This window comes from Schistosoma mansoni (assembly GCF_000237925.1).
Source record: "Schistosoma mansoni, WGS project CABG00000000 data, supercontig 0176, strain Puerto Rico, whole genome shotgun sequence".
Classification (NCBI taxonomy): domain Eukaryota; kingdom Metazoa; phylum Platyhelminthes; class Trematoda; order Strigeidida; family Schistosomatidae; genus Schistosoma; species Schistosoma mansoni.
In genome coordinates, this window is record NW_017386060.1 from 238,677 (window position 1) to 265,393 (window position 26,717).

General features: G+C 37.7%; 2 protein-coding genes across 2 annotated transcripts in view; both read left to right on the forward strand.

The window, feature by feature from the left end:
- The window catches only part of Smp_137230 (kif21, putative), a gene marked incomplete at both ends in the record, with an annotated part of 48,704 nt that extends 34,064 nt beyond the window's left edge, over positions 1–14,640 (forward strand). Inside the window, 5 exons of the mRNA XM_018796131.1 lie at positions 3,297–3,354; positions 7,290–7,329; positions 13,008–13,363; positions 14,193–14,324; positions 14,493–14,640. Of these exons, the coding sequence (XP_018646908.1) occupies positions 3,297–3,354; positions 7,290–7,329; positions 13,008–13,363; positions 14,193–14,324; positions 14,493–14,640 (734 nt within the window). The remainder of the gene's footprint in view (positions 1–3,296; positions 3,355–7,289; positions 7,330–13,007; positions 13,364–14,192; positions 14,325–14,492) is intronic.
- Positions 14,641–16,186: 1,546 nt separating this feature from the next.
- Smp_027750 (hypothetical protein) lies at positions 16,187–25,388 on the forward strand (the record flags this gene model as incomplete). The annotated part of the gene is made up of 6 exons (XM_018796142.1): positions 16,187–16,593; positions 21,110–21,290; positions 23,372–23,678; positions 24,599–24,820; positions 25,091–25,260; positions 25,352–25,388. The coding sequence occupies exons 1-6, from the start codon at positions 16,245–16,247 to the stop codon at positions 25,386–25,388; spliced, it is 1,266 nt and encodes a 421-aa protein (XP_018646909.1). The 5' UTR covers positions 16,187–16,244.
- Positions 25,389–26,717: the final 1,329 nt, after the last annotated feature.

The window sequence follows — 26,717 nt, forward strand, 5'->3', positions numbered from 1 at the left end:
ACAATTTATTTCCCGCTGAGTTCATTGCTAGCCTATATTAATAACTGAATATGTATGCATCTGTATTCATTATTTTCCGGAAAACAGCACAGTTTTAAAGCATTTCATATTTTTATTAAATTTATTTTCCTAGAAATATATCTATATATTTTACTGACTCGGCCATCAAAGTCATCTTAATCAGTTATGAGTTTATGTCGTCCAATGCATATTGTATGACATTGAATTATACCATTTTGATCGGGGATTCATTGTGTAGCTTATGGTCAATATTAATTCTTGTCCAAGTAACGCATCCCAACCATGCCACTATATGAACGTGGGTGCAGTTGATGATGGAAACAAAAGGAGCAGAAAAAGCATTGACATTAGGTATATGAAACAACTAGATACTGTAATGTGAGATCAATTCCGAAAAATGATGGGATCGTGCTATATTCAGCGCGGACTATCGGAACAATGGATGGGGTTCCTCTAGCTGCTTTTCAATTGCCTACTGTTACCAAACAACGTCAATAAGAGATTGATGTGAGTCTTCCCAACACCTAACGACGTTGGAAAGACTCTAGCTAGTCTGAAGCGAGGAAAAGCTTGTGAGATCCCATTAATTAACTCCTGTGTTCTGTAAGGATGATGGTCCAGTACTAGCAGTTAGGTTGATTGATATAATAGCTAGAGTCTGGGATATCTGAATCTAAGCTCATCTGACTGGTTACGATCCATAGTCATCCTTGTTTGTAAGAGACGACAGGGATTCTCTTGTGATAAGCACAGAGGAATCAGTTTGATTAACTTGGTTTCTAAAATGTTAGTCTCGATGATCGTCCAACGCTTAACTAAGAGTAGTGAACGATAAGCTCGACATAACTAGGATAGTTTCCAAACTCAGCATGAATGTATCGGCCAAATATTCACTCTTCATCAGCTTCTAGAGCATAATTAACGATTCCCGATTATTCTTGTATTTCTTGAATCCAACATTCGATTGAAATTTTGTACCAGTATTTGTACCGAAGGAGTGCGTAGATCTTGTGAAGGCTCTTTACCCGAACTCTATTTATCAAGGTACAGCTTTTAAGAAACTGTCATCACAGTTGGTAACATCTATTTGTATTCATCAGGATCGCTCACTTTCTTAAGACTCTTTTTTCGTCTGACTTTTTAGACACTGGTATCCTTCCAGGAGATTCCTTTACCATTTTAAAATACACAAATGACATAATTTATTCGGTGAAGATTGACATTATGCAGTCTTCTGATCTCCTTGAACAATAGCGAACACATGTTCAGGGTGTTTCCCCAAATGAGGAATGTCACTTCAGGGTTGGTCTGTGTCGTTTATATTGGTCATAGAAAGTGAAGTTGTTAAGCGTGTTGATCACTTCAATTATCTCTGAAGTCTCATCAACTATGGTGGGATTTTAGACGTTTGCTTTTATATTTCCATAGTCCTCCATAATGGAAAGAGCTTGTATCTGCGCTCACTCTTGATAGTCAACAGTTAGAAGTAATCGAGAAGTTCGTGTATCTGGTTAGGTGCGTAAGTGCTAGATATGGAGTGAGTGATGAGATCGATTAACGTACAATCAAAGCCAGAACAGCTTATGACAATCTGAACCACCTTTGGCGCCTTCGTGATGTTAGTCTGTCTGTGAATGGTCGAATCCACAACGCTTCGGTGAGAGCGAATTTTCTGTATGCTTGTGAAACCTGACCTTTCCGATTTCAGGATGCCAAGGAACTCTCTTTGTTTGGACATCGTTGTCCGTCGGATTCATGACATTTATTGAAAACACCATGTTTGTAATGTAGGGATTCTGCAACGTGTGCTCGGGCACAGTGATGGTACATCAATCGGTTTCCAGTTGATGAGGTCATGAATCTTCATCGACTGAGATGGTTAGTTCACGTATTACGTATGCCTGAACACCGATTACCACAACGCTCTATGCTGACTAGTGTAGAGGATGGTTGGAAAAGAGTTAGGGGCGGCCAAACCAAAACGTGGCATCAGTGCTTGAAGTCACTAGCTTCTAGTCTGAGCCATGTTGGCAGATGCAGACTACCTGGTTGGGGTCCGCGTGACTATCGTAACCAATGGTTGGAGACTCTAGGTGACATGGCTCAGAATCGATCACAATGGCGTAGGTGTATACACTCTTTATCTTCCCTTAAACCTTGAGATTGAAATTGCTTCATAACGTTCTTCCTTCCTATACTATATCCTTATATACAACCTATCTTTTATATTCTACCACCACTAAATTAACTATTTCTATGAATCCAGTGTTCATCTTGTTGTGCTAATGAGGTATGGCAACTTGGACCGATGCATAAATGTGCCTGGTCTTACGTTGAGGCTGACTGACTGAATCGGTTGCCATCCTGGGACACTGACTGCGGTGGCTCGTACATGTACTACTAATATCTTGGGGAATTTGACGTCATCCATTACTTTCTGACTCTAGGACTAGTTGGAGGAAGTGGAGAGGTGGTTAGTGTATGACGTGGTGTCTTGGTATGGAAGAAAACTGTACAGGGCTAGCATCTATCGGTCTTTCAAGGCTCTCTGGTTAAAGCCCTAGATATAGTGCAACAGTGATTTGAGGCGTTATCAGATGTGGCTCAGAATAGAAGCCAATGGCAGTCCTGCTGTAACTTTCTTTTACTTTCTTCATATAAATGAGAGTAACTTCTTTAACCGAAAAAAATTCCTGTATGGTTATATTTTTCCTCAATGAACTACCTCTCTCATTACTACTCACTCACTGACTCTTCAATTTTCCTTCTTATTATGCTCACCTTTCTCTATTTTTTCACACTCATCTTTATTGTATGGCGCATACATATTTCGGTGCCTCTTTGTTCCAATATTTATGTTCAAACTAATAAAAGATAAATAGGTCTCGAAAGTCAATTGATTTCTCTCATAAACAAATTCAGCTAGTGTTTAATAGCACTCGTTTTCTTAGATCAAAAATTCAATTCGAATAATAAGTAATTAAAATTTCCAACAAGGTACTTCTGAATTTCCTTTTTTTAACATTTTCTTTAGTAAAAATCTTTGAATGTATCTTCATTCATTTTTCATTTTAGACTTTTTAAAAGTGTTGTATTTTATCCCAAAATATTGAAAGCATATATATGTATATATACACTTTAGCCTTGATTACTCTGTGTGGCTAATTCAATATACAGTGAGTTCCAAGTTAAAGTAATCACATGACTACTGAAATTTTTGTTTACTTAAAATTTATAAAACATTGTCTTCAATATTTTGGTTACCTTGGTTTCAGTTTCAAAGGCAACAGAGGGACCTGGTTCTAGTGGTAGTTACTGTGTCTCAGATAATAAGTAAGTTATTATTATTAGTATTATATTGTCTTTATAACTTTCTGCATTTCCAAAAAGAAAACTTTAGTATAAATTATATTCTAATCAATTTTCCTATTTCAATGTTTACAATTAATTGTCTTATTTTACCTAGTTATTTCTGTTTGATGTTAATGAGTATGAGGGTTTGGCATTATCTCCAGTTTATTGATTTCTTGTTTGTCTACACGATATTAAACTCCTCTATCGAGTCAGTCACACCCATGTTTAGTATTATTTTATAATAAAGAAAATGACCGTAACTCACTTGGAGAAACATTTATTTGTGTATGATGAACATACTTGTATTATTTAATAAAAAAGTAGGCAATATATCATATTCACCTTCAAATAATTTATTATTTATAATTATTATTTATTATAATTATTATTATTTATAATTATTTATAATTTATTATATAAAGGCATTTGTAGAACAGGCGTTAACCTCTAATTTGATGGCAGAGTACTTGATCTAAATCAATGAGTCATAACTAAATAATAGCAAGAAACAAAATTCAATGTACAGGGTAGTCGGTTATCACTCAGTCTTATCCTTTGAAGCAATACCAACCTAATACACACATCAGAGTTTTTCTGTTTATATTTTATTGAAAAAAAAGAAGTTACCGTTGAGCACCAAACATGTACCACGCTCGGTATGCAACTGGCAGAAACGTCATACTTGGTAAGAAAGATGCTAGTTTGGAGGGCTGTCGTTTGCAATCAAGTTATTAAGCTAACCAAGGTCATAAGCCACATGTTCCTGTAAATCTAACCATATATATATATATATATATATATATATATATAAGCTTTAAAAACCTTTGATCGATACTCATTGTTGGCACGGCTTTCTTCACAATGTTAGTTTTTTTGCCTTTCATAGCCAATGATGGTGACTAATTGACTACATTATGATTTATCTTTGTCTACGTTTAAGCAACAGACGAAGGACATTAAACAGTGAATCGGCAACACATGTATCCTTAGTTGATACTTGTCAAAATCTGCTATGTTTGAAGAGTTTACAAAATCACCTAAATTCTGCGAACGGAACGAAGGATCAGCAACACAACGACAATCAGTCAGCCAGCTACAATGCAAGACCAGGCACATTTATGCATCGGTCCAAGTTGCCATACCTCATTAGCACAACAAGATGAACACTGGATTCATAGAAATAGTTAATTTAGTGGTGGTAGAATATAAAAGATAGGTTGTATATAAGGATATAGTATAGAAAGGAAGAATACAATACAATCTAAACTATTCTGATACGTCCCAGCCCTGCTAACTAGGTGGAGAAGACCAGGTTCAGATTAGTGAAAGCTATATTCCACAAGCAGCCAGAAGCACGAAAAAACCAAGCACACAACCAAAGCGTACACAAAGGTCCTTAAAGAACGTCACAAAAGAGAGTATTAAAATAGTCAACGAACCAATGACATTTAGGGTCCTTCCAAGTGGGAAATACAGTCTGAAAGTAAAAATAAGACGTTTACCAAGTGAGTCCTGGGAACCTAGCATCCCCATCACCTCCACTTCTAGATAGTGTACAACCTTGGGGTCCATCTAAATCTTCATTGTTTATCTCCGTTGTCGAAGTAATCACCTTTTGAAACGTAGATCAATATGTTATTGTACTTCTTCTTGCGTTGGGACTGCGGGTAGATTGAAAGTAATCAACAGGATGTTGAGCGGAAGATTTCTTTCTGACTATGGGCGATCTGGTGGTAGCCGTTTCCATAATTGGTTTCGGTGTCGAGTCCACCTGTCTCTTCCCACCTCTACTTCGTATATGGTTTGGCCTAGCCCTCTGACCACATTTGCTTTAGTCTAGGAACCATGGTTTGGTTTGACTTGAGTAGAGCCCTCTTAAACGTATCCACAAACCTTTCTTCTTAGCCATCTGACTGTGGGTGGTAAGGGAGAGATAGAAAATGTTTTATGGCTATCCGTTGGCAGAATCTTTGAAACTGGGTGGAGGTGAACTGTAAATCGTTATCTGATACAATTACATCGGGTAATCAGTTGTGGGAGAACATCTCAGCCAAGAGCTGTATCGTTTTGGTCGTCACTAGTGCCATGGTAAGGAGAGTTTCTGGTCGTTTTGAAAACAAATCGACTACAACTAGATAAATAGTCCCACTGGTAGGGCCAGCAAAGTCGACATGTATCCTGGACCAGAGATATACACGAAACCATGAAAGTGGCGGCACTTTTGAGTTAAATCGCCACTTACTGACACTACATGCATTTCCCTACCAATTCCAGGATGTGCTGGTCCATGAGAGGCCAATATGCGTAGCTTCTAGGTGTGGAGTTCGTTCTTTTACATACCAGGATGACCGATATGGAACCGTTTCACAACCTTTCATCGTAGGGACTCTGGCACCACACCTACTCTCCAAACAACGGGTTACCTGATGTAATTGTATCAGATAACGATTCGCAGTTCACCTCCACCCAGTTTCAAGGATTCTGACAACGGATAGCCATAAAACATTTTCTATCTCCCCCTTACCACCCACAGTCAGATGGCCAAGAAGAAAGGCTTGTGGATACATTTATGAGGGCTCTACTCCAGTCGAAAGGGGAGGAGACGCCAGCTGAGACACTACAGAACTTCTTGTTCGTCTATCGAATGATACGCTACCAGGGCAGAAGTCCCTGGTAGAGATCGTAATAGGAAGAAGACTGAGGATGGTCTGTGCTTCTGGATGCTTGTGGAATATGCCTTTCCCTCATCTGGACCTGGTCTTCATCTAGTTAGCAGGGCTGCGACGCATCAGAATAGTTTAGCTTGTATTATCGTTGTGTCGCTGATCTTTCGTTCCGTTCACTGATTTTAGGTGATCTCGTAATCTCTTCAAATAAAGGGGACAAGAGGAAATATTATCAGCTGCAACGCAAAACTGAACATAAGAAATATAGTTCAAGAGGAATAAATAATGTCGAGTACTAGGAAATTATAGTAAATTCAAGATTTCTGAAGGATAAAATGTCGTAGCAACTAAACTACTGAAACCAATTTCAACTCATCAAGTACAGATCAGTGCACTCAGTATTCCGTGATACTACGCAGCTGCCAGATCAGAAGTAGATGGTGACCTAGTGATTGAAAGTAAACAGCGGTAACCACTAAATCAACCACTTACAAATCTACAGGACCGATTTCGGACCATTCCACTCAACATATCAAATCACAGTTAGTGATTACCTAAGGAATCCTAACTGAGAAGTCTGCATTTACTGATACTGCTCATGCCAACTTTCAATGACTCTGTGAACTAATATCATATATATTCAAAGTAATATTGACCTAATATTTTGGATTTTCATGGTACACTTGTAAATAGGTGCTGCCTATTTCAGTTTAATCGATGGTTTTTATAAACCAAGCCCATTAGATTATTATTATCAAGTGGAAAGTCCATGACGTTTTAATGAATTATTGACTTTTGTGCTAAGCTGTAAACCACACATAGTGTTTATAATCCTGTCTTACAATAAATACAGAAGTAGATAAATAATTATCTGTTTGGGAGACTATAGAAACTTTAATAAACTCTTACATTTCAATACCCAATCACCTTACTCGTAATTGAATTCAGTGTTTAAACCATTGCGTCATACTTTCCCCAAGCATTTTAGATATCAATTTTCATTCAATGAAAGATTGAATAACACGTTTGAAAACCAATATTTTTAAAGAATAAAATTTATATATTTTCCACTTTCGATTTTTGTGAAATGTACACTCATTGTGTTTAGATGAATTTACTTACTCTATGGATTAACTTTGTGCAATATCCAGTTCAATATATGTGACATTTCGTAAGTTTGCTTTAGCAAATTACTCAATGTAAATTGTATGGATATACTAATTCTTATTATCTTTCTTTTTCCTTCAGTGTCAACGGTAGTGGTTTTAGTCAGGGAATAATTAACAAAGTAAGTATATGTTAAGTATCATTAATGTTCTGGTATCTACGAAACTTCGGCGTAATTTATCATGTTATGAAGTTCCTTATATCTTTTTCATTGTCTACATTTTCTGTCTCATTGACGTTAAAACTGTAGAAAAACTCACGTTTGAAGTACTTATAATTTCCCTTTTCCGTTAAGGTGTTTACGTAAAACGTGTTTTTGTGCTTCATGTAAATTACAAGCTATTTCATTACAACTAAACTTTGAGGAGACTTTGGTTTGAATATATCGATTTACAATTTATTTTCATTTGATTTGTGAGAGTTGGATGCCTCGCACAATGAACTGAATATTTAGTTCCTGATTTCAGGCTTATGCAATTAATCGAACCAGGTGTATGAGAATTATTTGTTCTACAAAGGTTTAGAAATTCCTGTTGTTTTAAACTCTGTACTCAAATCACCAAGAAGAAAATATTTCTATCATTGAGCCGTGGTGTTTCTGTAAACCTTTTGTCTATTAAGATGTTTAAAAATAATTTACATTGGTAAAAACTAAGTGTTAACTGAAAACAATACATTTGAACAGCAACCTCTGTTCATTCCCATTGAAATAATATTTAAATTCCCAACAATTTTAGCTCATTAAAAGTAGAACAAATTCGAGTTGTATTACTTGAATTTTTAATTTAGTTTAGATGCGCGCGGATTGGTTTGTAGTAAGACACAAAATCTCCAGGTGGTCTAAAACATCGTTCAAACTTAATATCATATATAAAATCATATATATTGCATTAAAGTACTGAATTACAAATATTTAAATGAAACGTCTAGAACAAGTTTGTTCATATTTTATTACTCCAACTCAAGCAATAGCGGTTTTGTTAATCTGTAAAAGATTTTGGATGGTGGTTAGCAGTGAAATCCAGGATGTGTATTTCGTTTACTTGGGATTCCATAGCTGGATATACTTCCGTCCCAGAGTTGATATTTACCCTGGAACTCGAACCCGGTACCGTTCGCTTCAAACGCCATCGTGTTATCCAATTAACTAGTGAGTCCAGATAGCCACTAGCTTGTGCAATCGCGCGAAGCGTAATTCATTTTTGCACTCATTGTTTGAATCTTCCCCCAAATGCCCTGGTACGGCTGAGAGTGTGGAGAGTCCGCTCTCCCTCTCCAAATGCTCTCACATGGCCGCACGTATATAGCCCCTGCCAGGGAAGTCCTACTCATTGCCTTATCGTGACGGGGGTGTTGTTTACGAAAGTGAGAGAACGAAAAGCGATTGTCCGGCGCTATAACCGGGTTGGTGGATATGAAGGATCCACCTAGGGGAGTTGGAAAACCCTGATTCCAAACCAATGGTGCACATGGGCTCCAATATCCTGATGGAACAAATGGCGAATGAACCAGTTATTGGTCACCGGCTACCATGGGACTGCATCTCGTCACGATGCTCCATTGCCTTGTGGGTTAGACCTCTAGGTCAAAGGCTCGGGGTGTGGCCCCCTAAGAAAACCACCTGCTTCGGTTTGGACACCCGGGCAGTATCACAGCCCACACACAAATAAATGAAATGGAACATTCAACTGACAATTATATCCTCGTTCATACCAGAAACAAAACAATTTGCATTATTACTATTATTATTATTTTCCATATCGCTAATTCACCCCCTTTTATCCCCAATTTGTGTAACCTTACTTTTCGACTTATGCTGCAGCTCGCTCTTGGTGGAAAATCTGTCCTATCTAAACGATCCCCAGTCACTGTCTGGTTGAAATTGAATGCTTCCACCGATAATGAATACTGAAGCAGTCTTTCTGAAACCACGTACGCTGTTCAAGCTGGCTTCCTTCAACGTTCGCACACTAATTCATATCAGACAACAGATAGGGCTGGCTATGTCTTTGGAAGGTCTTAATGTTGACGTTTGTTGTCTATCTGAGACCCGTATTCAAGACTCTAATGAAGTACTACAAATCCGCTCTCCATCTGTCGCCTCGAAAATCTTGTTTCACGTGCGCTTATCCGTGGACCCTGTGGCATCTTCGTCTGGTCTTGCTGGCATTGGTGTCGGACTAAGCGCTAGGGCTGAGGCAGCACTAATCGATTGGATCCCCATTAACAGTTGGTTATGTACTGTTAGATTAGAAAGTTCCATCAAAGTGAGAAGAAATCGGCATGAGAATCGGTGTCTTTTGGTCGTCTCCGCCTATGCCCCGACAGATTGCAGCCCGGATGCAATCAAGGATGAGTTTTACCATCAGTTAACAGTTCTTCTCCAGAAAGCGCGTTCGACAGATGTTGTAGCACTAGACGGAGAGTTGAATGCACAGGTCGGGCGTCTAGACACAGAAGAGAGTCGTTTAGGTGGCCGATGGGGACTTGTTGGTCGCAGGACAGATAACGGGGACCGTTTGCTGCAACTGTGCACAGACCACAACCTGTTTCTGGCCAGCACTAACTTCCGGCACAGTCATTGCCGGTGTGCCACCTGGCGTCCTCCGTCTGCATCCCAAGACTGGACTCAGATTGATCACATCGCGATCAGCTACCGCTGGCGTGGTTGTGTACAAGACTGCTGCTCCTTTTGGAGTACCTATCTGGAGTCTGATCATGCCCTGGTCTGCGCCAATCTCACCTTACTTTTCAGTGGCCGAAGGATTGACCACCATCAACGGATCGATGTTAGTAAACTGGCTGCAACTTCTGTTGCAAGTAAGTATCGAGCGGAGTTAGCTTCTAGGCTAGCTACCATCCCACCGAAAAGTATAGATGAGCATTGGTTGCATCTTCACGACGCCATGAAAATGGCAAGTAAAGCCGCTTGCGGCTTCGCGAAACGTCTCGCTTACAAGCACTGGGTTTCTTCTGGCTCCTTACAACTGATGGAAGCCCGTCGGTCTACTCCGGGTGACCGTGAGTATGACCACAAACGAAGGCTGTTACGTAATGAAATTGGGCAAAGCTTGAGTAAGGACCGAGAAGCCTGGTGGTCGGAGCGTGCTAATGAGATGTGAGCAGCAGCTGCATCTGGTAATTGCAGGAAGCTCTTCCAACTCATCCAAGCCACTGGCAGCAAGAAGTCTGGTGTGAGTGAAACAATCTACGAGGATGATGGGATGCCAATCACTAACATCTCACGACGTCTTGGACGATGGGCGGAATTTTTCGAAGGGCAGTTCAACTGGCCTGCTGTTCCGGCAACATCAACCAGTTTGTCCTGCCCCCCATGGCCGGTGACGACTGATCCACCAAACGAGGCGGAAGTCCGCAAGGAACTCCAACTCTTGAAACGTTACAAATCACCGGGTCCAGATGACTTACCTCCGGCTCTTTTTAAAGATGGTGGTGACTTTCTGACTAAGGAATTGACTGTGTTGTTTGCAAAGGTTTGGGAGCAAGAAAGTGTTCCAACATCATGGAATGAGTCGATAGTCGTCCCTATCTTTAAAAAGGGTTCACGTTGTTCCTGTAATAACTATCGGGGGATAAGTCTACTTCCGATCGCGTCCAAACTATTGGCTTCTATCATTCTTCGTAGGTTGTTTAAAACCCGAGAACGATTGACTGGCGAAAAGCAGGTTGGTTTTCGTTCTGGTCGAGGATGCATTGATCACATCTTCACCCTCCGCCAAATGTTAGAACACCGTCATACTTATCACAGGCCAACAATCGTAGTGTTTCTTGATATCAGGGCGGCCTTCGATTCGTTGGACAGGACTGTTCTCTGGGATTGTCTATTGAAGAAGGGTGTGCCTGAGAAGTTCATTAACATCTTAAAGGCCCTGTATACGAACACCTCAGGCAGAGTGAGGGCATACAACCACCTTTCTCCCTTGTTCCATTCGAGCAGTGGGGTTAGGCAGGGTTGCCCAATCTCACCATTCCTCTTCAACTTTGCCATCGACGACATCCTGGAAACAGCTCTGATGGATGTAAGTAATGGCGGTGTGGATATGTTGCCTGGAGAACGACTTCTCGACCTCGAGCATGCGGATGATATTGTCTTACTGTGCGATAATGCCCAAGGCATGCAATCCGCATTTAATCAGTGTCCGCAGGTATGGCATGTGCTTTGCACCCTCCAAGTGCAAAGTACTCCTACAAGACTGACAGGATTCTCATCCTGTACTCACCCTCGATGGTGAGCAGATTGAAGTAGTTGAGAAGTTCGTATATCTAGGTAACTATATAAGTGCTGGTGGTGGCCTGAGTGATGAGATTGATGCACGTATAATGAAAGCCAGAGCGGCTTATGCCAATCTGGGCCATCTTTGGCACCTTCGTGATGTTAGTTTGACTGTAAAAGGTCGGATCTACAACGCGTCGGTGAGAGCAGTTTTGCTCTATGCTTGTGAAACCTGGCCTCTCCGAGTTGAGGATGTTAGACGTCTCTCTGTGTTCGATCATCGTTGTCTCCGAATTATTGCTGACATTCAGTGGCAACACCATGTTAGTAATGCAGAGGTTCGGCATCGTGTGTTCGGGCGCCGAGACGATAATTCAATTGGTGTCACCATCTTGAAACACCGACTTCGGTGGCTTGGACGTGTTTTACGAATGTCGTCCCAGAGACTTCCACGTCGTGCATTATTTGCCGACGCTGGGACTGGTTGGAAAAAGCGGAGAGGAGGTCAGTGTATGACATGTTGTCGTGGTATGAAAGAAAGCTGCAAAGTGCTGGCTTCTGTTGGTCCTTCACGACTCCCTGGCTGGGGTCCGAGAGATGGTGCAACACAGTGGTTAGAGACGTTATCAGATATGGCTCAGAATAGAAGCCAGTGGTGAGCCTGCTGCAACCTTCTTCTACTTTCTTCATAAAGAGTGGCTATAACTTTCTTAACTGAGAGAGCTCTTCTGGTTGTACATTTCAGTTCTCCCCCCATCATTACTCTTCTCCTTTTCTTTTTTTCCTTCCTTTATATATACGCATCTTCTTCCTTCTCCTCTCATTTTCATTATTTTGTGTGGCGCATATGTATCCGGTGCCCTTTGTACCAATATATATGTGATTAAATAAATAATTAATAAATAATCGATTTTCAGGACTGCAATTGGTCAGTCTCTTATTGGCATATGTGCATCATGTGAGAATTGCCTCGATATTGTCTTATGTCACAAGCATTATGAGCTAAGGTGGATGGTAGCTAGCAGAAGCGAACGGTACTGGATTCAGATCCCGGATGGAACATCGACTCTGAAATACTGGTACATCCAGCTGACGAGCCTGAAATCGGACGAAACGCTTGTCTTCGATTCCACTGCTAGCCACCATCCATCTTTGCTTAAAATGCTTGTGACTTGAGGCAATCCGTACAGGATGTGCATGTGCTAATAAGATGCTGATCAATTACAGTCCTAAACATCAATAGGAAGATTCAAACATCCAATACAAAAACAAATCTAAAGGATTTTTCAGTGACAGAATACCATGTGTCTAGCGTTTTTTTCTCCTGTGTGTTTGATGGCAATAGTCCTTACGCTTTGAGAGATAACTCATTCACTTTTTTAAATGCGTTTTCCGTATTTAAAATAGTGCAAAAGTTTGTTATACGGTCCATTACTGAACCGATATTCCCATCGATCTATTTCAGGATAAATTAAAGGTTTGATCAGCTCTTATACTTGTTTTCGCTTCTTCACTATTGTTTCATTAAAGAAATTTAATTTTCTCGTTACATTTCTCCCATCAAGGTTAGACGACATGTACCACAAGCTGAAGATGTGCTTGGTATTTCATCAAATTCATTCGCAACAATTTCACAATCGTCAATTTGTGATTCCATGCCTCCACCTAGTTCCACTTTACATCGGCGTCCTCGCACTGCCCACAGTTCATGTGTCCTACCGAATAATTCATCTAATCTCCGTCCTACTTGCCCCCTAAGTGCTGGACAGTCACCTACAACTAAAAGACGTGTAGCGACATCTGTCAATTTAAACTCCGGTTCATCTAACGCACAAATTGGTTCAACACGTACTAACATGTGTAATGGATCTAATACAATGTCAACCTCTCTCATTTTACCAAGTACTAACAGTACTGATAGGTAACTTTTCCTTTTCTTTTCATTCAATGTTAATTATTAACATTCAAGTTTTTCTTACAGTAAAGATTTCATTAACCGATTTCTTATTAACACTTTACTCATTGGTACATCTCAATTTTAATATACTATTCATCTGTTTCCAAATAAAATCTTATTTATAATTTTGATATAGTTATTTTGTTAGGTAAACATTTAATTGTTGCACCTTTCAAAGATGAAAGCCAATTACTTTCAAATACACACAAATTGTTATGCTCTTAGCTTATATGATTATTGCGCAATAGGAGTGTCAATTTAGATACGCTAACTTATACGACCAAACTAATGACGCGTACATCTGTGGAAACAGCCTAGAGTTCCGATTGGCACTTTTCCCACCTAGACGTGCCTGTTAAGCCCAGAACGCTTATCTCAGCCTCCGCGATGCGAATCATATTTCAAACATACTGGATTTATGTACAAACAAATCATACCACAAAAATAGAAAATAACATTTGTACAAGACGAAGCTAAAAGTGACTGTGATTATGAGAAACTGACTAATAGATTGAGAATAGTAAATCATGTAACACTAAGCAATAAATCAATTAAGAGGTTATAATAAGAGGAATATATAACAATTATACATTAAGAATATATACAAAGTAATAGTCCGTGAATAGATCCCAACAGGTACCATTCATTATTCTCGTCGAGATATAACACAAATTGTCTTAATTTTTTAATCATTTACTATTGATTTGAAATTATTGTAAATTCCAAAACATTTAATAAAACTAATGGTAGCATACATCGTTTCAATTTAAATTTGTATTTTCATTCACTATAGCGTGTCAACTGAAACTAATGATCCGATCAGTCCACCAAGTAATAAAGTAATTACAGTAAGTTCTTCAACTACAGTTAATGATGTATTCAATCGACTAACTAGTGGGATGTCAAATTCACCAAATCCAAGCAGGTGACTAATATTTATATAATGTATTATTTAATATTAGTTATCTTCAGCTGTTGTTTTATTTCGATTTTCTTATATTTGTTTTATTCTATGTACATTTGAAGTTATTATTTTATGATAGTTATTCTGTTTCGTTATGCGATTTAGTTAACTAAATATATTACTGACTAGGATATATGAAGATCATAAAGCTCGCGATATAATACAAGTTCCAGAACGACCGATAACCTCATGTGTCAATTTAAAAAAGAACAGCATCGAACATGTCCTGCTTAATAGTGTTTCTCAATCGTCAATTCTCCTCCTGGATACTTGCTAAGAAACTGGATTCCGAAAAATTATCTCTATGCACAAAACAAAATGACAAGTATTTTGCCATAAATTGAGGGTATTTTCAGGGTTGATAGGATTAATATGTCTTAGATTTTGTTAAATACCTTTTTTTTATGGCCATGACACCCCCCCATATTCTTTGCACAAACTACTGTCAAGATCTGACATTGTTTTTGTGCAACTGTAATACAAAGTAAGATTTATGGCAAAGTAACAAAAGTGTCCATTTGTTGATATACATTTATTTATCTATTGATTAAGTGAAATATCATATGAAGATCAAAATTACTATAGAAACTTGCAAACAACAATCACATAGAAAGTAATATTGACTTTGAATATTTGTTTATTGTTTTCCTTTTCATAACAACATTAATTTCATTTTCCCTTAAACTTTTCATATCGTCATAAAATGTTTGTGCTAGATTACGAAATTACTAAGAAACAGGTAAACAAGCCAATTATAACAACTTAAATGTGTTGTCTCGACTAATTTCATCAAGATTTATCCAAATACATGATTGTTTGACTAACTTTTCTAACACTTACCGACTAATTAATGCACAGCTTTTTTATCATTTGCTATAATAAGTATGTGTAAGTCTAAATGGTAGTATAGTATAGTGACTGTTATGAATTCTCTTATTGTTTAGTATTCTTGGACACTACTTCGCTCGACAAATCTCCAAATCAGAAAACGGTTGATCTTTAACGTAATTACATTCCAAATAAGAAGGGTAGATGGAAGTAGGAATCACAATAAAAGACGTTAGTATATTCATAATTTTTACATAAGAAGGTTCTAAAGTCTTCTCCAAGTATCCGCTAGCGCTGATGGACAATCGGCGTGCCCCAACACAATCCTGTACGGAACATGCTTTAATCCGATTTATATCATGCTAACACGTACTATACACAAATTTATGTACAGAATTACAATATTCGTCGAAGTTCACAAAAATCAACCTATCTATGATAAGTAGGCATAAAGAGAAAACATAACTCCTTAAAGCAATTCCAGTTTATTGTCATTTTTATTGTATGTTTGATTTTATCAATTTTCATTCTCGTTCATTTGTTTATTTCGTACTATATAACCCTTTCCTTTTTTTGTTTTCCAATGATATTATCATTTCGTCTAAGTGGTGCTTTCTTTTATTGTCGTGTTCTATCAAGATTTGTTTTATTGATAGGTGAACAAATATTTAAAAGACATTTTTTGAAGTTAATATACAAGGGTGAATATAACTTTAACCATCAAAATACTCAACTGATATCATTAATCTACGTTGTTTGCAGTCATTAGAGCTTTCTTTCACTTTCCATTTCTCTCTCTCTAATCAAATGTTTGCTCTAAACTTTATTTAATAATACTTTGTGAGCGAAAATATGCCTAAAATAATTTTTGTTTAAATATTTTGTGCTGTTACTATTCAGTTATATAAATCTTTAAATAAAATTAACTTCACTGCTCTTAATGTAAAAAATGACTTTATTTCTACTGATAAAGGCTACTTTTCCTGACTTTTCAGAGGTTCTATACAACCTTTGTCTAAAATAAATCCTAGTTCGATATCCAGCGGCGGCAACATGAATTCAATATTAAGTTCTACTGCGTCCAATCAATCTTATCACTTAGTACCTTCATCAGCTGGTCACTGTTCGACCACTTTAACTATTCCAGTTAACAATTCATCTGGGAGCTCTTCGAACCAGCCTTTGGCTTCATTTTTCACCTCATGTTCTACTTCTCAATTGATGCATACATCTAATGGTACTTGTCATATTTCTTCTAATGTGAATACTACAGGTCCATCTATAGTTCATCAGTCTGTTGGTTTCGCTCCACCAATTGAGTGTACTCACATAGCTAAAGGTCATTCAAACGCCGTTCTCGATATTGACGTAATCCATGAAGTTATGATAACTGGTAGTAAAGGTAATTTATCTCCCATGCTTGAATATTGCTAAGCTCCATGTAAAACTATTTAATCATTAATTATTTAGATTTACTTATGTGTTTCTGTTCTAAATATATTAGTAAATAAGTTTTACACACACCCCTTAAGTCAGTGTTTATGTACTATAGTCCCGACCGTTGCTGCTACCCGTTAATTTTTAACCATTTTGTTACCTTTGAACCATAATCTCTGATAGCTTTAGTTTACATCCGTATAATCGGCAGCCCGACCGTTGCTGCTACCTTGACGTGGTGGTCGGGCTTGCCTATCGTGATGATTCAATCGAACTATACTGACTGGAACAATCGTTCCTCAAGGTCCTACCATGCCAGACAGGTCGTTTGAAGAGCGATGAGACTAAAAGCAGCAAACCCAAGGTCCGAAGGAGAAGTCATACTGCTGACTGTACAGAGATGTGACAGCAGTAAGGCGTTTCCTTCAGACAACCAGCATGACAGCGATGCTGCCTTCCCACAAGGAGGGGTGGGGTTAGAAAAGGTCGACCCTAAAAATGCACACCTCGCCTTATCCCACGGATTTCCGTCTCCGGCGGTAAGGTCCTTTGAAGAACGGAGCTAACACAAAAATTACCCACAAAAAGGTCGTGTGTGACCGACCTCAAGCAGTTGTCCCTTGGGCACTGCGGTCACGCTCTCAGGTCATTAAGACCACTTCTAACCCAATTTCCTTTTCAGGTACCCCTAGAAGAACCCTTCCACGGTGTGGGCAACCGGGAAGTGATAACTGCCCTCATACCTCTAACAGCACTCAAGACCACTGTATTCATAATCAATCTCCTTCTTCAATTCCTACTATTCCTTCTACCTTGAATTTCAACACTAAACTTCCTCTCTCGGTTTCCTCCTCAAGTGTCACCATGGCCAACGATTCTAGTGCGCGAAACGCTGTCCCAGGTCTACTAAAACCTCGCTCCAAACTACACATTGGAGCCTTCAACGTACGTACCTTATGCCAAATCGGTCAACAGGCCTCCTTAGCTAAAACCCTAGAATCTTGTACCATTGATGTATGCTGTGTCTCCGAAACACGCATACAGGATCCTAGTGTGGTCATTCACTTGACCTCACCTCGCTAAAATGGACAGCCAACGAAATACACCCTCCGTGTATCTGGAGACCCGTTGGCTAGTTCTCGTGGACTTGCAGGTGTAGGCATAGCACTAAGTACAAGGGCAAAACAGGCACTATTAGAATGGATCCCCGTTAACAGTCGCCTGTGTGCTGTCCGGCTAAATGGCTCCGTAAGAACTCGGAAGGATAGGGACACACGTCGTTGCCTTTTCGTCGTTTCTGCCTACGCTCCCACTGATTGCAGCCATAATGAAGTAAAAGATGACTTTTACAGAAAGCTCTCTGAGCTTCTTCAGAAAGCTAAGCGCTCAAACATAGTAGTCGTAGCGGGTGACTTTAATGCCCAGGTAGGCAGCGTAAATCAAACAGAAAGACATTTAGGTGGGTGTTTTAGTATTCCGGCTCAACGAACCGATAATGGTGATCGTCTGTTGCAACTATGCTCAGACAATCGTTTATTTTTAGCAAGCACTAATTTTAAGCATAAGGAGAGACATCGTCTAACATGGCGACCACCTGCACCAAACCAACGATGGACTCAAATAGACCATATTGTCATCAGTCATCGTTGGAGAGGCTCAATAGAAGATTGTCGCTCGTATTGGAATACTTGTTTAGACTCTAATCACGCTTTAATACGAGCACGCATTTGTCTGCGCCTCAATGGACGCAGGAAACGTACACTAAGAAGACCCATTAGGATTGAACTGGAGGATGAGAAAGCCGAATGCGAATTCCAGAAACAACTGAGTTCACATCTAGGCAGTTCTGAAAACGAGACTGACCCAGATGCTGCTTGGAAAGATATACGAACAGCTGTGGAAACAGCAGTAACATCTGTTAGTCATTTAAACTATAGGGCTCCAAAAAACCAGTGGATTTCTTCTAAGTCTATTTCACTGATGGATTCGCGTAAACTCATCCCGTCAGGCTCTGAACACGACGAAGAGCGTAAACAAATTAGATCTAGGTTAACTAAAAGTCTAAGGAACGATCGTGAGCAGTGGTGGGCAACGAAAGCAAAAGAGATGGAAAAGACAGTGGCTGTAGGCAACACCAGGCAACTATTCAGACTGATAAAAGAAACCGGAATTAAGAAGTCAAGTGTAAGTGAGACAATCTCGGAAAAAGACGGGATCCTTATCTGCTCTCAACCCAAACGTTCAGAACGATGGGCGGAACACTTCAAGGAGCAGTTTAGCTGGCATTCAGCTACTGCACAACTACCCATTATTCCCAGACAGTCTGAATGGAACATTGAAGTAGGCCCCCCGACCCTACTTGAAGTTCAAAAGGCTATAAGTAATCTGAAACGAGGAAGAGCAGCTGGTCCAGATGGATTGGCTCCAGAGGTCTTTAAATATGGTGGTCCAATTTTAGCGATTAGGTTGACTAATATTCTGGCTAAAATCTGGGAGACGGACGTAATCCCATCTGACTGGTCACAATCACTGATTGTCCCATTATATAAGAAGGGGCCAAAATCATCTTGTGATAACCATAGTGGGATTAGTCTGACTAACATAGCATCTAAAATACTAGCCTCAATAATTACCAGGCGCCTAACTAAGACTCGTGAACTGCAAACACGAGAAAATCAGGCTGGCTTCAGACCTGGTCGTGGCTGTATCGACCACATATTCACCATTCGTCAAGTTTTAGAGCACAGACACGCTTATCGGCGTCCGACAATGATAGTTTTTCTTGACTTGAAAGTAGCATTTGACCAGCAACATTCTACCAGGAGGTTCACTTATCGACTTAGAATACGCAGATGACATAGTCCTGTTTGGTGAAGACGCTGACAAAATGCAGAGTCTTCTGTTGGAACTCAGCAATAATGCCAGGATGTTTGGGATTCGTTTCTCCCCATCCAAATGTAAATTGTTACTCCAGGACTGGCCTGCGTCAACACCTGAACTAAGGATAGGGAGTGAAGTAGTCGAACGCGTGGACAACTTCACTTATCTTGGAAGTCTGATCAGCCCTAATGGGTTGGTGTCTGACGAAATCTCAGCACGGATTCAAAAAGCTCGTTTGGCTTTTGCCAACTTACGTCACCTATGGCGAAGACGAGATATCCGTCTATCAATTAAGGGACGAGTATACTGCGCATCAGTTCGTTCTGTTCTACTTTACGGCTGTGAAACATGGCCATTAAGAGTAGAAGATACTCGTAGGTTACTAGTATTTGACCACAGATGCCTTAGAAATATTGCTCTTATCTGCTGGGATAACCGGGTAAGTAATAGTGAGGTTAGACGCAGGGCATTAGGGAATGATGGTAAATCAGTTGATGAGGTGATGAATCTTCATCGACTGAGATGGTTGGGCCACGTGTTACGTATGCCTGAACACCGATTACCACGACGCTCTATGATGACTAGTATTGGGTATGGTTGGAAGAGAGTTAGGGGCGGCCAAACCAAAACATGGCACCAGTGTTTGAAGTCACTAACTTCTAGTCTGAGCCATGTTGACAGATGCAAACTACCTGGTTGGGGTCCGCGTGACTATCGTAACCAATGGTTGGAGACTCTGGGTGACATGGCTCAGAATCGATCACAATGGCGTAGGTGTATACACTCTTTATCTTCCCTTAAACCTTGAGATTAAAATTACTTCATATCTGTTTTCCTTCCTATACTATATCTTCATATACAACCTTTCTTTTATATACTACCACCACTAAATTAATTACTTCTATGAATCCGGTGTTGATCTTGTTGTGCTAACGAGGTATGGCAACTTGGACCGATGCATATATGTGTCTGGTCCTACGTTGTAGCTGACTGACTGATGTACTATAGTGATTTTGTCGTACCATTTTCTTAAACGGTATATAAGTATATTTTTTCTTTACCGGAATCTATGTATAAAGCTTGACATATATGTCAGTCTGGAATCTGGGGTCCACCGTGTCACACTACATCGTCACAACAAAACGATTAGCTATGAAGTCGAATTAATAATGGTGTGAATTATAATGGTAATTAGTAACTAAACTTTGAGAATGAGATTCAGAAATAAGGAATGTATGAAGAAATGTTCAAACCTAAGATCTAGGAGAAGATAAAAATCTAATTCATCCTGACCATTACATCTGATTCTGGTGCATGCCATCTAGTGTTCCTGGCTACTGATCGTGGTTATCGCACGGACCTTAAACAAATGGTTTGGACCCACCTGCATGGCTCAGTCCAACAGTTAATGACATCATGAATCGATCTCATATTTTGGTTTGGTCCCTCCCTCACCAAGGACTTTCTTACTTACTGTTGTTTAAGTAACTGAATATTGTCTCCAGTTCTCCTACTATCCTAAATTTATGTCAGGGGACTTAAGGAAACGTGTTTTATTATTATCTAACATAATCATGCATTCCAATATTATTCTTACTTAGACCGTACTGCGAAAATCTGGGATTTAACTACTATGGAAGAATTGGACACATTGCATGATCATCCGAATAATGTGACTAAAGTTAAAATGTGTCCATCATCAAATTTGATTTTTACCGTTTGTTCTTACTTCATCAAAGTGTGGGATCGTCGTGATGTACGCCGATGTATTCGTACTCTGTTGTAAGTTGTAATTTACTTTTTAATTTAATGTGTTTATATACATAAACTAAACCATTTTTCTTCTAGCTGTATACTATAAACATTGATTTCATTCATTTGAGATCAAATCGCGGAATAAAATGTTAATGACATAATTGTTTTAATTCAACGGATAAATATCTCGGTGAATAATTGACTGATTTATAAGTTGAATTCTGAATGGTTGGAGTGATAATAGTAATATTATTATCATGATTATTATTAAGATCATAAACTGACAAATGTTAGACCACTATCGAAAACCCCGAAGCACTGAACGACATCTTAGTACGGGACTGTTTCGAAGTACGCATCCATAATCCAGCACGCGGGACTCGAACCCTGAACTTCCAATCTCGCGCAAACACCTAGCCTATAGACCACTGAGCCGGGATCCAACAGTGTTAATGTTTACTTTCAATCAATCCACGATGTTGCGCTACCATCTTAAATTGTTTTCGGTGAGTGACGGCTACACACTCACCGCGGTTAAACTTCACTGGTCACAGCTTTTCACTAGAACTCCGAGAATTCCCTCTCGAAGCTAGACACTAGTGAGCATAACCCCTCACTGAATATTATTATTATCCGGTACTTTTAGTTTTTGCTACCAAAGTACCGTAATAATAAAATTAATTTTGTTATTATACGCTTACACTTTTCCCCTTTTGATTATCAATCGCTTACGGTTGATATTGAACATCACAATTGTAATTTTAGGTCATATAAAAACAAGCATGTGAAACGAGAATTGTTTTTAATTCCTTTAATATAGTTCTTAATATTTGCGAACATTAGATCTCGTTCAATTCATTAGCAAATTAAGAATACACTTCATTCGATGAAGGATATTATTCTCATTCAAATAAATAAATAAGCGCACACGAAAGAAAGAAATTAATGTAGTATATTAGATTAGTGTTGCATTCCGAATTGTATAAAAGTCATTATACATCATTTATACTACTGTAAGTGTGTTTCACAATTGAGTTTATTTGTATTTACCAAGATTTGTTAGTAAAAAAGATAAACATTTCAATGAAATATCAGTAAAACTAAAGTATTATGTGGACTGTATAGAGGTCAACTCGAATATGATCTCTAACAAAGCTTGAAAGTACTAACATAGTTTGTTTCATTTTCTTATTTATTCTTTTATTTGCACTAAGTGTATGTATCTGGTACAATTTAATAATCTATTAAGTTACAGTATTATTATTGAACACGTCTGTTGTTGGTGTACTAATCGTAATGTAGCACATGAAAGCGTATCGGTTTTTATTGAAACGTACCTTAGGTTCTTTTAAATTATTATCTGTCTTAAGAATATCCGAAAATATTTCTTGTGATATTCGACACCTAATCATCTTTTTTTTCTCTCTTAATAAAAATATAATTACTATCAGGCTTCTGGCTGTATTGAATATGTACATGTTATTTCATCTTTTAAACGAAATTGAATTATTTGTGTATTACTTCCACTTCTCTGTCTATCTGTGTTGTAATTCAATATTTTGTCTCATTGTAAATGAACCACTCATTTATTAGTTAGTGTGTTTCAAAGACTACAATCGTTGTTCTTTCTCTAGTAATGAAGTACATGACAGTGTTTTTTTTTCAAAATACATTTGTGATATGCTTCTCATTTATATACATAATTCAAAACAGTAATCGTTTGCAAACTTAACACCAAACTATGTGAATCGTAACAACTACATATCAAATTATTTATACAACGGTGGATTCACTTTCATGATATGGTGGTGTTAGCAAACAAAATTGTGCTGACTGTTAAAATGAATAAGAGTTTTGTTTTTATGAGAATGTTGTATGATTAAATATTTGAGCATATGTAAATTTCGGGGCATTCATGTTTTAGCTATTGGGTTGGAGCTGCTTGTTATTCAGCTTAGACAACAAAATATTATCTCCAACTTGTGTTCAGTAATGTGTCGTTCATTTTTGCGAATTTAACCATGACTATTGTGTATTCTCTTCTATTTTCTTGCAAAATGACTATAATCAACTGTCTATTTATGATAAATAATATATTTTTTCTAAAGATCGAGCGGCCTTAGTCAGGAAGGTTCTTTAGAAACGAAGGTTATGCGTCGTCAAAATATTTGTCCACCTGGCGAAACAAACATTATGGACATTACTCTTGGCGGATCTAATCCATCATTAAGCCATCTAATGTTTTCAGCTACTGCCAATTCTGTAAAATTGTGGGATTTAAGACGATTTTATTGTGTAGGAAAACTACATGGTAGTCATCAGGCCCCTGTAATGGTATTGGCTGCTGCCGAAACTCCATGTACTTCTTCAACCGCTGATTCGGAACCTAGATTAACCGTAGTTACTGGTTCGAAAGTGAGTTATATGTTTTTGCCTTTGGGTTTGATTTCATGTGTAATTTTTATTTGATATTACTCTGTTATCAAGCTATGAGGTAATATCTTTAACTCAAGTTGTACACCACAATATCACGTGAATGAGACACAAATGGGGGATAGTTTGATTGATTAGACCATCCTGTTCAGATGAAGTACAACACCAAAAATTAACACCTAAAAGATAATACAACTTAAAGTTTATGCCAACTGTTAACACATATGGGACATTGCAATCAAATATATACCTATCCTTCCCTTAGATCTTTAACCACTATTTCCTGGGTTGTAAAAACAGCTTTGAAAAACCTTATAGTTGAGTTGACTCATTTGATTTCCTACAGCGTAATCCTAATCGGATCAGTACTGAATTCTAATGTAATCTGTAACTGGAAACAGGTGTTATTTAATTTAAGCCACTTTAATCTACAGATATTCACAACTTTTCCAATACATTTGGCCTTCTTGTCCGGAACTTTTCTATCGATCTCAACCTTGATTGTTAAGTGTCTTCGCAACACGTGGCTATTATGGACCTAGCGACCGGTTTATAACTTGTAGTTGTTCTACACACTCAACGGTTATATTTCGTATTCAACGGGCTACATTTTATTCTCGTTATATTCACTGATAATCTGATGTATATTATCAACATTAAAACTAAAATACCTGGATGATTCCCAAAAAATTCTGCATTCTTGTCAAAAATTTCTTGATTGGTTTATGTAGGCTAATCTCAACTCAAATGAAAGAGATTTACCTACCATTCTTAGATTTTGATGAAACGATTCACCTTAAAGGACTAACATTTGGCAAGCGAACATATTTTTTGTTTTGTTTTTCTGACTTTTATAACTGTTCTAAGTAAATGCTAACTGTTTGGTTTATGCTTAATTTCAGGATCATTACATAAAAGTGTTTGATGTTTCTTCAACGACATCTGGTTTACTCACGCCTACTCTTGATTTGGAACCACCACATTATGATGGAATAGAATCTCTAGTTATCCATGGGAATATTTTATTCTCCGGTTCAAGAGATGCTGCAATTAAAAAGTGGAATTTAGCGAAAAATGGTCGCCAAGAAGTCCTACTTGCACAAGCTCATAAAGATTGGATACAGGTAAGTGTTTTGTTTTATTTCTTCTGACGACAGTTTTCTCCATTATTTCCTTATAATTCTATTCATTTCATTTTACTTAGCTAGTTTTAATTAATTATATGTTGTGCTGAAGTATTTGGAATAACTTTTAGCAGTGCTAGTTCAGTCTATATTGATTGTATATAACTCAATTTAGTCTTCCCATTGATAATTAAATTATACTAGTCTCTATTCGATCAACATAAAATGTTTGAATTAGTTTCTATTAATTTTGAGTTCCTTTTTTTTCAGGGTATGGGTATTACACACGATGGGACAAATCTTATTAGTGGTTGCCGTGGTGGTACACTTAAGCTTTGGAAAGTGGAAGATTGTACTTGCTTAGGAGAGATTAACAATGCACACGATGGGGCTATTAATTGTGTGAGAACATATAAAGATCGTGTATTCACTGCTGGCAAGTAAGTTTTTTTGTTTACTTGATTTATCATCTGTTTTTTGCCAATCTTTACATGTATCTATATTAACTTGTTCTTGTTTACTTTATTTTAGTGATAGAGATATACGATTTTGGAAATTTATCAATTAATCTGGTCAAATTAACTCGATTGTGTTGTTAAACATACAAAACACCAGAAGTTGAATTTCAATCAATATAACTTTTATTATTAGCTTGCTTGATTACATAATCATTTTCTGTGATATCTATCCTAGTCCAGAATTTTCTTCCTTTTAAATTACCATCAGTAATATTTGGAATTAAGAAAGAAAGAAAGAGACAGATGACTAGGTGCTTCATTATATATATATATATATATATATATATATATATATATATATATATGACTAAATGTCATTGCTAACTCTGAATCATTCCCATCATATACTTGTATAAATCTATGTAAATAATTGTGTTTTGTGAATGTGCATTTTATTCTAAATTAACTAATTAATTATTTAATTAATCAACAAAGTATACCGATGCATTTAATCGAGAAATTATTCCTTAAACAATTAAATTATTATTATCATTATTTGGTTGTTTCTTTTCCTTATATAATTATATCCGGTCATATAATAATAATAATAAAAACTATTCTGTCCATCCGTGCGAGAATCATAATTATTTTACCTTTTAAATTAAGATTTAGAACGAAATGGATACTTATATATATTCTTCCTTCTACACAAATACACAATATATAGTTATCAATAAATTTCTCAGAACTAGTGGGTCTCTTTAGTCATCTTCATTGTTTCACATTGACAATTAATATTTTCACGATTATTATTATTGTCCTTGGATGTGCTTTATGTTTTTTAAATTCTCACTCACTTGTCGCACACTTTAAGTTTGTTTGCCATCGATATAAAATATAAATATCTATATGTATGTTGAGTTGAACAGATTGCTTTTAGTTCCCTTATGTGGTTCATTTATTCTCTATTTATTTTTCAAATAAATACATATGCATCTATCTAATATAACATTTCATCAGCGATTTTAATGTCGTCCTTTTGTGTATCGCATGAAATATCTATTCGATACATACTATCTCAAGTTTTACTCATAATGTTTTTCTTCTCAATAAGAGTTCTTGGGGCGGAGGTACCTTAGTCGTAAGTTAATGTAATGGGGGGGGGTTGAAAATTACTTTTTCTGGTGAATTCAGTCAAACTGTTTTTGTCCTGCAATATCTTAAAATAATGAGTAGTTTGTTTTACTACTCACTAATAGTAAGTAAGGCAAGGAAGTTAAAAAGAAATACTTGAGAAAATTGTGTAGTTATGGCCTTCATTTTAACCCCTCTTAAGCCAGTTTCCATTCTCAAGATTTATTCATGTTGATTATCTTCAAACCAAGAAAAATTATCGAGTATTTATATAACCCGACAGTCGTTCAGTCACAACGTAGAAC